Here is a 13,080-nt window from a genome sequence, read left to right as displayed (position 1 = left end):
GCTAACGCAAACACTCGCTCGATGACCTCGAGACTCTGCAGAGGAGCTGGTTGGACAGTGTGAAGAGGCATCTTGTTATTTATGTCAGAATATGTATTTTTGTGTTTGTTTGTGAAGAGAATATGACCGTTTTGATAAGCCATCATGAATCTGATTTCTTATTTCCTCTCTTAATAAATAAGCAGAGCGGGGAAGTGAGTGTGAACACCAGTTTTACTGCCTCCCCGCTCACAATAGTGAGTTATTCTTGTCCTCAGGTTTATAATAAGAGCCGGTCCGGCCTACTTAAACCTTCCTATGTGGGTGAGGGGTGTGCGTGTGTGTGTGTGTGTGTGTGCGTGTGTGTGTTTTTTTTTTACAAATCCTAAAATGTTTGAATGTGTTCGCAGGTGTTGATAAGTCCCGGTCTCGCTTTGTTTCGTTGTGTTTCTCCAGAAGTTGACAGCGAGTGACTTGGTTATGACGACAAAGTGAAATGAACAGTTCACTTGAATCCCTCAGCGGGACTCCACTAATGAGGCTGGCAAACAGCAGCAGCACAGCTTGATTTGTCTGTGGCTGCTTATTACTCAGCCTCCCCTTTTCTCTGGTTAGAGAGTTTTATATGCTTCAGAAAATAGCCACGCAGAAGATTATAGTTGACAGTGCAGAGGCTTTTTTTTTTTTTTTTTTTGTGTGAAAATGTGTAGACGTGACACATTAAATATATGCAGATCTGCCACAGACACTGCAATGCTACATTCTTTTGTTTTATTACTGGAAAACGTTCGCTGTTTTTCCTTCCTGCTAAAGGTTTCTTGAGAAAAAAAAAAAAACACAAGTCAGTGACTGACAGATGCGCGTTTCCCTCCTTATCGTTCCTCTGCAGATGTGATGTGTGAACTTCTGTTCTATCTGAGGACACACTTGGTGGTGGACGGTTAAGGGTGTGTTTTTAATGGAGGCAACACGGTCACGTCAGCTCGACACGCACAGAAATGGACTTCTGGGAAGTCTGTTTTTGTGATTGCATCATAAATGAGCGTCTCGTCTCATTAAAAAAAAAAAAAAATTCAACAGTTCTTGGGATTAACTATATTTGAAACAACACTAGTGTTAAGTGTGTTTACGGGGGAGGGGGGGCATAAATGTTAATAATTCATGGCATTACATCCAATAGCTGTCGGGACATTTAATTAAAAACATAACCATCAACCTCAAAAGCAGGATACCAGTTACCAGGATCACCATCTGGAGACTATGAATGTTCAATGTTATTTTGTAATTTAAATAAAAAAGTTATGATTAGCTGTTTTTATTTATGTATTTAATAGTTTACAAAAAAAAAAAATTTTGCTGCAACAATGAATCAATCAGAACTAATTGGCAACTATTTTTTAAAATCAGTTCATCTTTCTGTCATTTTAATTGAATGAGTTATATATTTCTCTAATTCTCTAATTCTGTCTTCTTAAATGTTGAATGTTTTTCTGACTCGATAAATTCTCCATGATAATGAGCTTGTTAATGAGATCGAATTGTCTGCTCTCATTCTTTACTGCATGAGAGTGAAGTCTTAGTCTCCCACGCCGACAGGCCGTTTGTCATCGTTTCAACATCGAGAACAGAGAACAGATATTTCTGTACGTCATCAAAAATGTAGCTCAGAAACGTTCAAAACATGTTTGTCTAATAACATTTTGAAGTTTTTAATGGTACTTGACTTTTTTATAATTGCTACTTTGCCACTTTCAGTCATTGTGTGTGTGTGTGTGTGTGTGTGTGTGTGTGTGTGTGTGTGTGTGTGTGTGTGTGTGTGTGTGTGTGTGTGTGTGTGTGTGTGTGTGTGTGTGTGTGTGTGTGTGTGTGTGTGTCAGAATTAGACGAAGGGGTTTGATTTCATCCTCCAATTCATGTCTGGATGTGGAGGGCGGGTAAAATTGATGGATCAAAGATTGTGTTGCCATAGTGATCCAGAGGAGTGGGACTCTCAGGCCTCTTTTCTTCGGTTGTGTGTTTGTGTGTGTGTGTGTATATATATATATATATTGAGTATTTCTGTCGTGTGTAAGGGAGAGAATATTTGATCTTTGTGTTTGAGTGCTTTGTGTACTTCTGTCCTCAGTGCCCGATGACCTCAGTCCAGAAGAGCGTCAGGAGCTGGAGAACATCCGCCGCAGAAAACAAGAGCTACTGCAGGACATTCAAGTAAGAATACACTCACACACTGTGGTGATCCTCTCCTCAACTTATATATATATATATATATATATATATATATATATTTATTTATTTATTTTTTCCATCTATTTCTTGACCTCTACACCAAATCCAAGCTGAGTTTTGGGGCCTATGTAAACTCTCAACTAAAACTCTGTACGCACAAAAACCAGCAACATGCGTTTGTCTTTGATGTGTTTCTGTTTTATGGATCTCAGTAACTGCGGACCACCTTAAACAAGCCCAGTCAGCCACACACGGATATAAATGAACGGCTTGTGGATCGACACTCGTGGCTGCTCCTCCACTCGTTAGACCCGTCAAACCTGCGTTTGGAGTCTGCGTGAGGCATTTTCGCCATAAATTCCTCCGTATAAATACAGATTTATGTTTGAGGCGTTTTCTTTTGTCCTGTTCCTGTTTTCTGTCTTGATTACTACCAGGACAAAATGCTCCTTCAGCTGGGCAGCTATGAAAAGGAGTTTGTTTTTGTCCTTGCTGTGAACCTTGTGGTCGTCTGGACTGAAACGTTTCATTTTTTTTTTTTTTTTTTTTTTTTTTTTTTTTAATCATTTGGATTATTTCAGACCAGAAGCCTTCAAGAATTACAAAAGCCTGGTTTGTTTTGCTTTGTCCTTTTTCCCCCTTTGTCTGTACACCACATTGTAATTCTTTCCTGTCTCTGTGTCCTTGAGGAGATTTGCACCTCCATGTCTAGACCAGAGCGCCCGGGGAGGTGTGTCTATGTATGCGTGGTTTTTTTTGGGGAGGTGCTGGGGGGTTTGACCATCGGAGCATTACTGTACACATTTTAGACAGACTATGCTCTTTGTGTGCTTGTCCTATAGCCCTCTGTGCCCTGAGGGTCGGGTTTAACCCCCCCCCCCCCCTCCCGCTTCACTTCCTCTCACAACCTTTAATGAATTAGCAGAACTGCCTGTGTCAGCTCTTTATTTGGGTACATTGGTTTTGCAGAGCGGGGGACAGAGCACGACCTGTAATCATAATATATATTTAAAATAAACAAATGATACGAGTTGAATATATAGAGGATCAAATATAGAGTAATGAAACAAAAATGTTTGCTAATACAATTATTTATCGTGTGTTGACTACTAATATCATCCACCTCTAATAAGGTGGAGTTCCTCCAATAATATGGGCAGCTAACTTGGAGCTGAAAGAAATTCATCCTCAATTAATTCGATTATGGGCTAATTGTCCTTTTTTTTTTTTTTTTTTTTTTTTAAAGTAAAAATTTCCCAAATTTGCTGGTTACGGTTTGTCAGTTGAGATTATTTTGTGTTTTTATTTTGTTTTATGAAACAATAATATTAATATCTTTGGGTTTTGACAACAGCAGCAAATTCTTCAGAAACTTATAATGGGCATTTTCTTTGGCAATTTACTGACATTTTGTAGGTTGAACACGTAACGGATTAATTGAGAAAATGTTTAATTAACCAGTAATCAGAATAATTGTCGCCTTTTACTGATTTCTGCGGATTATGTCAATCATTTTTCTTATTAATTGTTCATAAATTAACTAAGAGTGGAAAACACTATATTCAACTAAGTAACAACATGAAACTGCAAATTTTCTCTTGGTTCCAATGTTTTGTTGATACACTTCATCAACAATAACAACAACAAATACAGCATTTGAGGGGGGTACTTACGTTCATTAATTATGTTGACGTAAAAATGTTGGTATTTTTGGTAACTTGACAGGGACGAGTGCTCTTCCATTTTTTTTTTAAATTTTTTTTTTACCAACTTAACTTCAGGACGCAAAAGAATGGGCGATTTTTCTAGTTGATATCTTTTTTTCTTTTTGCGATAATGAAGAATTAAAATGATTGAAAATGTTGAAATGTACCAAATAAAAGTCAAATAAAAGCAGTACGTATATTCTTTTAACACGATGTCCGTCCTCCACAAAACAAACCACCCAAACAGTTTCGAGAAGCCGGTCCAGAGCGTGACTACAGATTCAATGAGATGCTTTTTTTTTCAACGTCCTCCGTGGTGACACACGGCACACACAAAAAAAACTCTCGGCCTCCGGGCTGCGACGCCGTGCCGACTGATGGATGGAGTTTATTACCGAGGTCGACTCCTTCGGCGTTTTCGCGCCTCTAAGCCCCGCCCCCGTCTTGCCCTCTGGGAGGGGGGGGGGGGGGCTAACGGGTAATGAGCCGTGAAATATTCCAGTAATGGAGACAGAGGACGCTGTCAGTTTATGAAAGGGGCGTAACCATGGAAACGCGCACGGTGGAATTTTATTTACCTCAGGTGAGGGTGACGTGGCCTCGGCGCGCTCGCCGCCCGAGAGTCGCACGTGTTTACAGCGCCGACGTGAGACGCCGGCCTCGAGTACTTTCTGCCTCCCTTCTATAATTACCTCGGTCCATTATCTTTCTGCCGGGCTCAGTGTTTCTCCATCTGTTTCCCTCCTCTGTTCTTTCCGCCCGTAACCTCTGCCTCTCCCGAGCAGCTCCGCTAAGCCAGTCAAAGTCTTTGATCCTGCGAATTCCCGTCTCCCCACCAGTGTGACACTCAAATGGGCCGGGGTGGGTGGGTGGGGCGGGTGGGGGGTGGGGCGGATAGGCTGATAAATCTGGGTCAGCACAGGGGAGGGGGCGGGGAGGGGGGTGGGGGGGTGGAGTGGAGTAGTGGGAAGAGGGAAACCGGGGAAAGGGTGGTGGGTTCTGACCCCAGAACACCAGAACAGGTGCTCCGGATCCCAGAGAGGATTTTCTGCAGAAGGGCGGCTGCTGCACGCAACTCCTGCCGAGAGGAAGAACGAAGTCCGTCTGAGAGAGAGTGAATCACGTCTGCACTTTTAGGAGGTTTTTTTTTTAGTGGGTCACCTACCCGGCAGGAAGCGCTCGTCGTGGAGGTAGCTCGGACAGACAAACCATGTGCACTTAACTGTGACATTCACAGCATCTCCAGTGTGAAGAGTCAGATTTCACACGAGCATCACTTGAATATGTCTGACGTTGTTTCCTTTCAGCCGAAAACGCCAAGAAAACTAATCCTTGTTTTTTTTTTGTTTTTTTTCCTTCCTCCGTGTGTTTCATCTCTGCTCCTTTCCCTCCTCTACGTCACGTCTGCTCTCAGCGGCTGAAGGATGAGATAGCAGAAGTGACCAATGAGATTGAAAGTCTGGGCCTGACTGAAGAGAGGTAAAGTGTCTCTCGACTACCATTCCCCGTGCGAGTGCGTCGGCGGCGTCACTAGTCGGTGTTTGTTTTGGTGGAAGTGGGTTTATAGGGCGAAAAATGACCAGAGAAATCTGCCCGACGCTCAAAACAGAGCCCGCTGCCATAAGGGATTGTTTACGTTATTGATTAATCGATCAAATACTTTGTCCTGTGTGTTCATGGCAGAAAACGGGCAAATATGCACATCACATTTTCCCAGAGCCCAACATGAACTGCTTATTTTATCTAACCAGTTAAAAAAAAAAAAAAAAAAAAAGATGAAGATCGTGTAAAACGGAGAAAAGAAGCAAAACACATTTGAGAGGCCGAAACAAGAGAATGTTTCACGGGGGAAGATTTAACCACCGATAGTGCGTTTTAAAAATGTGACTCTGTTTTTAGGAAAAGTATGCAGAGGAACAAACAGATGGCCATGGGCCGAAAGAAGTTCAACATGGACCCCAGGAAGGTAAATATATTTATGTCGTAGGAGTTCCTTCAACTTTATATAAATAGAAAATGATGACTCGCTGGATTAAAAACTCGTTTCTTTACCTCGTCGGCTCTTTTGAGGGATTTCATATTCGGTGTGTTTGTGTTTTTAGTGTTTGATGTTAAGTTTGGGTTGCGTGTTCTGGTTTTGTCCATCAGGGGATTCGCTTCTTGATTGACAGCTCGCTGTTGAAAAACACCAGTGATGACATCGCCCAGTTTCTCTACAAGGGGGAGGGGCTTAATAAGACCGCCATCGGAGACTACCTGGGGGAGAGGTAAGAAATACCTCCAAACTAATTCCTTCAGTGTCATTGTAGGTGAAAGCGCAAGTCGTGACATGTGACCGTCAGCCCGCATGCACAATACCAGCTCCATGAAATTAATATATTTGATCATTTTTTTCACACGTTAAAAAGATCTATTCCTCAAAATAAGTAATCACAGTTTCAGAGAACCTGCTCATTAAAAAAAAAATATATATATTTTCGGTCTGAACTTTTTGAGAACTGTACGCGTGTAAATGTGTTAAAAGAAGAAATCAGGCCTTTTTAATTGTACAATAGTAAGTTACATACTTTAGGTCGTGATCACTTCTAAAAGATCCTCGATTAATCCGTTTGTATCTCGTCGAACTCCTCAAGTCTGGCGAGTTAAACAGAGCTGCCTTCGCTTCTTGATCCCGTCTTCCTTCTGTTTACTCCCCCGTGTGTGTGTGTGTGTGTGTGTGTGTGTGTGTGTGTGTGTGTGTGTGTGCGTGTGCGTGTGCGTGTGATTTCGTGCGTCGTGCAGAGATGACTTCAACATCGAGGTTCTGCACGCCTTCCTGGAGTTACACGAGTTCACAGACTTGAACCTGGTCCAGGCTCTCAGGCAGTTCCTGTGGAGCTTCAGGCTGCCCGGCGAGGCTCAGAAGATCGACCGCATGATGGAGGCGTTCGCCCAGCGATACTGTCACTGCAACCCCGGCGTGTTTCAGAGCACGGGTGTGTGTTCACCGCGCGGGGAGACGCCACGTTCACAAGTGCAACCAAAAGGGGAAGGAAACGGTTCTGTCAGAAATCGGCCGTAAAACAATAATATTTCCCCAAATCTTCTTTTTTATAGCGGGTATTCTAACCACGTGACTACATTCAGGAACCAGCATTTTGTATTAATATTTATTCAACACTTCTGTTCAAACATTTAGTAACTGGTATTTCAATTATTTAAACACTGAAAATCGAAGGCAACGAATATGAATTTTGTAGTTGAAATCAGCGAGGAGCAGAGATAAATACAGGAAGAGTTTTTTTTTTTTATTAAAACATTTAAACCGTGTTCGTTTTAGTACCAAGGACGTTTAAAAAAGAAAAAAAAAAGAAAAAAAAAAGGTTCATCCGGTCCTTTGTCTCCGTTTTCAGATACCTGTTACGTGTTGTCGTTCGCCGTCATCATGTTGAACACGAGTCTGCACAACCCCAACGTGAAGGACAAACCTTCGGTTCAGAGATTCACCGCGATGAACAGAGGAATCAACGACGGAGGAGACCTGCCAGAGGACCTGCTGAGGGTGAGAGGAGGCTTCAACGCAAACAACTCCAAACACACCTCCCTCTGTTAGACGCTGAACCGGCTGTCACGTTGCAAGTAAAAAATTCAAGCGACGGGAATGTCTCATTTCGACAGAAAACGGCACACGGCACTTGCTTTATGGGAAAACGACGTATTTTTCTCTTCCTGTTCACGGTCGTGGCTTCACTTCTCGGGAGAACGTTTAAACTGCGACAGAGAGAGAGAACGCAGCTGCCAGATTTAACTGCGCCTCACAAATGATGAAAATCATTGAAGAATTGTATATCATTTTATTATTACATCATTCACAATACAGTATGCACGTCTTTGCAGTATACAAAGCCCAAAAATATCGTCTGATCTTCAATAACTAGATGATCGTTTTTACGATTCTTTGACCCAGTAAAACTATAACGTGACACCGGGTGCTGAGGATCCTCGTAGCAAACAGGCCTGCGGACTCGGAAAGGCTTCTTCGTCACCGTCCAATAACTGTGATCCGTGGAGAACGCCTGCTCGGCGTTATGACGGAGCGTCATGTATTATGTAGGAGACCGCGGTCGGTTGTGACCACAGGCCGAGGCGGTGCTCCTTTCAGCTGTGGCTGCTCAGACACTAAACACGGACTCATTTAAGAAGGAAACGTTACAGGAGTCGGTTCACCGGCTGCTGCAGAGGCCGAGGGAGACAGTCTGTCGCTGGGATCGTGGCGGTTGCCATGGCGGTGCTTTGGTTGTTATGGTTATTGCCGTGACATATAATTTTATACACGGCTACATGCAGCGGTTGTGTGCGCGCTGGCTGAATGCTGCGTGCTTAATAGGAGCTGCGCTCACAGCTGGAGGTTGTGAACCATCGCAGATCTGCTCTGAAAGGAGGAAGAAGGCGCATAATGAAAAGTGTCTCGTCATCTCGCTTTCCTGCAGCATCTGCAGTGTTTCCAGAGCCTGACGGTGTATCAGGACCGGACTCTAGCTGCCGTTTCCCTGTGGATCAGGGGGATTGAATAAGTAATAGCAATGTAAAACGTACCGAGAGGCAACGCAGAAAACAACTCTGTTATACTCCTGGGGTTCAGCAAAATCTACAGTCCCATTTCAAAGAATAGTTGAGATTCAATAGAAACTCGGCTTTTCTACTTTTTTTTTCTTTTTTTTTCAGTGCGGGCAACTTCTGTGACTCTGAGCAAATTGCTTCTTTATTCCTCCTCACGTTGCACCCAGCAATACATTTTTTTTTTTCTAACCATCTCATATCCCTCCTGTTCTGCATGTCACCCTCTGCAGAACCTGTACGACAGCATCAAGAACGAACCCTTTAAGATCCCGGAGGACGACGGGAACGACCTCACGCACACCTTCTTCAACCCCGACAGAGAAGGCTGGCTGCTCAAACTCGGTATGTGAACTCTCTGGGTGGAAAACCTTCAGTTCGTCCTCCTGTTAAGACGCTGTAAACATGCCCTCTAGTGGACTGCCTGTGTAACAACATGTTTAATACAATGAAGACAGACCTGTGTTGTTGAAACTATGAACACTTTCAGTGTTTTTTTGTTTTTTTTATAAACTCCTGTTGACGTTCTTCTTGTTTGTGTTTCATGTTTTTTTTGACTCCAGGAGGTATGTATCCTCAAACACCCCGGCTTTTATGCTCTGCTTTGCCTTTGAACTGCCCCCTCCCTCGCTCCCCCTCCACCATTCCCCCTCCCCTCCCCTCCACCTCCACCGTATTACTCCTGCTGGCTGTGTGCATTCACCTTCGCATCACAACTTTAGTCAGAACAAGAAGCCACATCATTTTTCACATCCGATTTCACACTGCTTGATGCTTGTGCCCCGATATGAAAAAAAAAAGAGTTTCACATCGGCTTCTAACTGCCGGCCACTGACTCGTTTTTTTTGTGTGTTTTTTTTTAACCTGAGCTTTTGCGGTCAGTCGGCTTTATTTAACCCGCTGATTTTGTGTCGTACATCAAGTCCAGTTTTGTGTCTTTCCTGAAGTCGCAGCTCACCTGCAATCTGTCCTCAGGCGGACGAGTGAAGACCTGGAAGAGGCGCTGGTTTATTCTCACAGATAACTGCCTCTACTACTTTGAATACACCACTGTAAGTAATTCCCGTTTGGCCGAGAAGAGGCATCTGCTAAATACTGCGCGATGTGTGCTTGGATAAGTTGTACTTAGAGGTCTCCCACTGTCGTTTGTTTCCTCTCTCTGTTTACAAGGATAAGGAGCCCAGAGGGATTATTCCACTGGAAAACCTGAGTATCCGAGAAGTCGACGACTCCAAGAAACCGGTAAACTGCTGGTCTTTTTTTTTCTCTCTCTCGTACTTTTTGCCGTGTCGCAGCCCACCTCTGGATCTCCTGAATGAAGGAAGGAAACATTCCCAAATGTGAAGATAGTAAGCAATGGATAAATATGTTGTGATCTATCTAAAGTAGGGCTGCATCTAAAGAGCACTTTAATATAGATTCATTTTTTTCCAACTCTAAAGCTGGTACTCGGTAATATTTGGCTTTTTTTTTTTTCTGAAAGAAATCATTTGAATGATTAGCAAAGCACATCCCCCATGAACATTTGTTTCAACTCTTCTCCAAGATAAGACTTAAGTTGCTTTTTTTATTAGAGCCCCGGGACTAAAACGATAAATCCTCCTCAGGAAGGTTGTACTGCTCAGTTGTTTGTCGAAACCATTTCAAAGAAGTGTTGATTTAACTCTATAGTGGACATGCTGTTGTTGTTGAACTGTACTGGATTACACTTGCAGGTGTTTCTATTATTTTGTCCACCAGGCCGAAACATATATCGGATCAACTGCAGCCTCCATAATGGTCATTAAGTTGAATGAAAACAGTTTCAACAAAACCTAAACATCATGAAGGAGGATCGGTTTCAGGACTGCATTAGTGAGGTGTACCTAATAAACTGGCACCTAAATATATATCACATTTATCTCCCATCACGGGTATTTTCTGTGTATCTTGTATTTGTTCCAGTTGGATATCAACTAGTTGCTTCTTTAAATTCCCATCAAATGTAAAGCTGATCAATATTTTTGGCCGTTTATTATTATATTTTTTTTTAATGTCCTATAAAATCTATATATTCCATCCAACCCTAAAAGCTCATTTGCGTTTTTGCACTTGGCTGCCGAGATAAACCTCCTGAGTCATCGCGTTTGTTACCGCTCCCTCCCAGAACTGCTTCGAGCTCTTCATCCCCAACCACAAAGATCAGGTGATCAAGGCCTGCAAGACGGAGGCAGACGGCCGCGTCGTCGAGGGCAACCACACTTTTTACAGAATCTCCGCCCCGACCGCAGAGGAGAAGGAAGAATGGATCAACAGCATGAAGTGAGTCACGGTTACACTTTCATCTGCTGCACGTGATCGGACCGACGGTGAAGATGTTGAGGTCTAATCATCTTCCTCCTGCAGAGCCGCCATCAGCAAAGACCCGTTCTACGAGATGCTGGCTGCCCGGAAGAAGAAGGTCTCCTCCCTGAAGGGGCTGTAGAGCCGCTGCGGGTCAAACGCGGAGGCACCGAGCGCCGGCCTGCTGGAGGCGGACCTGATGCTCCTGCTGCAGAGACACTTGGACCCGACGCAGAGGATTCAGCTTTTAAAAAAAAAAAAAAAAAAGAAAGAAAAGCTCCTTTCTCGTTACCTTTAGAACCGACGTACCTTCGTCACAGGTTTGACCTCAACTTGACTCTTCGATTTCCCGTCTGCAGATAAAAGAGCTCTTTCTGTTTGACCTTTTCAAAGCTCTGGTTCTGCAGCACTGTAATGAGGCCGTGCCCTCCGGTTAGGACTCCCACTCATCTGGAAATCTGCTGTAACGACTGTTGAAATATGTCTGATTGACCTCGGAGCCTTTTCACACAGTCGCTGTACGGTCTGCTTCAGTACATCGAGTCTCTACAGATATTTACAACAACAACAACAAAAAAAGGGCAGGAAATGTTTTCATCTTCTGTCTCCAGGAGAAAAATGAGGTAAGACAGAATTTGTTACTCCAATTTAAATCACTTCCTGCTGATGTTTGATTTAAAAAAAAAAAAAATTCTGCACATCACTCAGTCCCTCCAGGAAATTACGATTGTGATAATTAATTCAAATTCAAATAATCCCATAATGTCTCTGCATTAGACGAACTCGAACAACAACAAAAAACAAAAAAACATGCTTTTTCGATAAAAATAACTCGTTTAAAATCAGCGAAGTTCTTCAACCTCCTCTCATCATCACAGCAAACCACAAAACAGGAAGTGACGGGGTTTATGGGAAATGGATTTTTTTTTAAATTATTATTATTATTTATCATGACAATTAGGCGACCAATCGTTGAGCGTTGTCAGTCTGTGTTAAATGACACAAGTTTATACACTTAGTTGTATTTTGCAATATATTTTTGTGCACATCGTATGCACTTAATATTATTTAAAGAGAATTTAAAGTATAGAAATATTTTTACAGACTTAACCTATGTATTTATTCTATATGACAGTCACACTGTTATGTGAAACCGTCATTTTTATGACTTTGAGCCCATTGGTTCTTGAAGTTCAGAAAATATATATTAAAAACATGGCTTCCTTCATGAGGTAGTACTTGAATTTATTATTCTTCCCCCCCTGACTTGGAAAAGCAAAAAAAAATTTTGATCACAAAAAAAACCCCTGGAGGGGCTGATTAGTGTGATTCAGATACAGTTTCTAAAATTGGGATCTTTGACCTGATAAATCTGAAACACTCGACGAAGACGTCCACAGAGAAACGGATCTAGTTCAGGACTCATTCTGGGACGCTGTCCTGACCGTCGGTGTTCAGTGTGTCGCCATATAAATACTTTTTTTTTTCTAAGCCTGTTTTCTTACTGCTGTTGGCCTGTTGTCAGTGCACTGTTTATGAACGTGAAGGGTAACGCATACATAGTTAAATATTTATTCATCCAGACTTCTTGTAATTTTTTGTTTTTTTTTGTTCCCGTTTGTCTCATTAAAAGTTTGCAAAGCAATCTTCTCCTCCGGTTTAAATCTAGACTCGATTCATTAAGTTACGCTCGGCCGACAATGTCGACGGAAAACGTTTGCGACCTTGGAAATATTTAAACAAAAGAGCTTTCAAGCCTCAAAAAAATAAAAAAAAGTAAGTCAATCTTTTGATAATTTTTTTTTTTGCATCAACTAGATTGTTCAGGGGGGATTTTGTTACTCGGACTAAATCTTAAACTACTAAAGACATCAATGATTGACACCCAAATATTTGAAAAATCTTATCAAAGTTCTTATCTCGTGTTTATGCGGCGTCGACACAAAAGCACCCGATCGTCATGTGCCGGCACGTTAATGAAACCATCTGTGTAAACAATCTTAACTTCACCAGATGTTCGCTGTCAACACTTTTCCACACGGTTACTTTCTGCCTGTTATCTGATCGGGTTCATTTACTAGAACGGTCAGATTTTGATCTTCAACGATCACGTGAGCACGAAAGTCCTCTTTGAGAAAAACATGCGCAGCACAGAAAATATCACTTTATTAACATTCGAGACAGTTTATTTAATTAAAAATTTTTGTTGTTGTTTTATATCGAAATCGCTGCTGAGAGCCGTGAGACTCAA

General features: G+C 42.3%; 1 protein-coding gene across 7 annotated transcripts in view; it reads left to right on the top strand.

Moving 5' to 3' along the window:
• The window catches only part of LOC138636354 (cytohesin-1-like), a 19,309-nt gene extending 6,835 nt beyond the window's left edge, over window positions 1–12,474 (top strand). For 5 of the 7 annotated variants that reach the window (XM_069724333.1, XM_069724335.1, XM_069724334.1 and 2 more), the window contains exons 2-12: window positions 2,105–2,187; window positions 5,326–5,390; window positions 5,811–5,877; window positions 6,060–6,178; window positions 6,693–6,886; window positions 7,304–7,452; window positions 8,741–8,853; window positions 9,481–9,559; window positions 9,678–9,749; window positions 10,654–10,808; window positions 10,893–12,474. In XM_069724333.1, coding sequence (XP_069580434.1) covers window positions 2,105–2,187; window positions 5,326–5,390; window positions 5,811–5,877; window positions 6,060–6,178; window positions 6,693–6,886; window positions 7,304–7,452; window positions 8,741–8,853; window positions 9,481–9,559; window positions 9,678–9,749; window positions 10,654–10,808; window positions 10,893–10,971 — 1,175 coding nt within the window. In that variant the 3' untranslated portion in view covers window positions 10,972–12,474. Of the gene's footprint in view, window positions 1–1,527; window positions 1,623–2,104; window positions 2,188–5,325; window positions 5,391–5,810; window positions 5,878–6,059; window positions 6,179–6,692; window positions 6,887–7,303; window positions 7,453–8,740; window positions 8,854–9,070; window positions 9,316–9,480; window positions 9,560–9,677; window positions 9,750–10,653; window positions 10,809–10,892 lie in introns of those variants that run through there. The other 2 variants (XM_069724339.1, XM_069724337.1) reach the window with 2 other exon arrangements.
• Window positions 12,475–13,080: the final 606 nt, after the last annotated feature.

Source organism: Brachyistius frenatus, unplaced genomic scaffold (genome assembly GCF_029030835.1).
Source record: "Brachyistius frenatus isolate BFR_SWC_R1_liver_20210118 unplaced genomic scaffold, ASM2903083v1 Contig_370, whole genome shotgun sequence".
In the NCBI taxonomy this organism is placed as follows: domain Eukaryota; kingdom Metazoa; phylum Chordata; class Actinopteri; family Embiotocidae; genus Brachyistius; species Brachyistius frenatus.
This window is presented reverse-complemented; position numbering and strand designations above follow the sequence as displayed.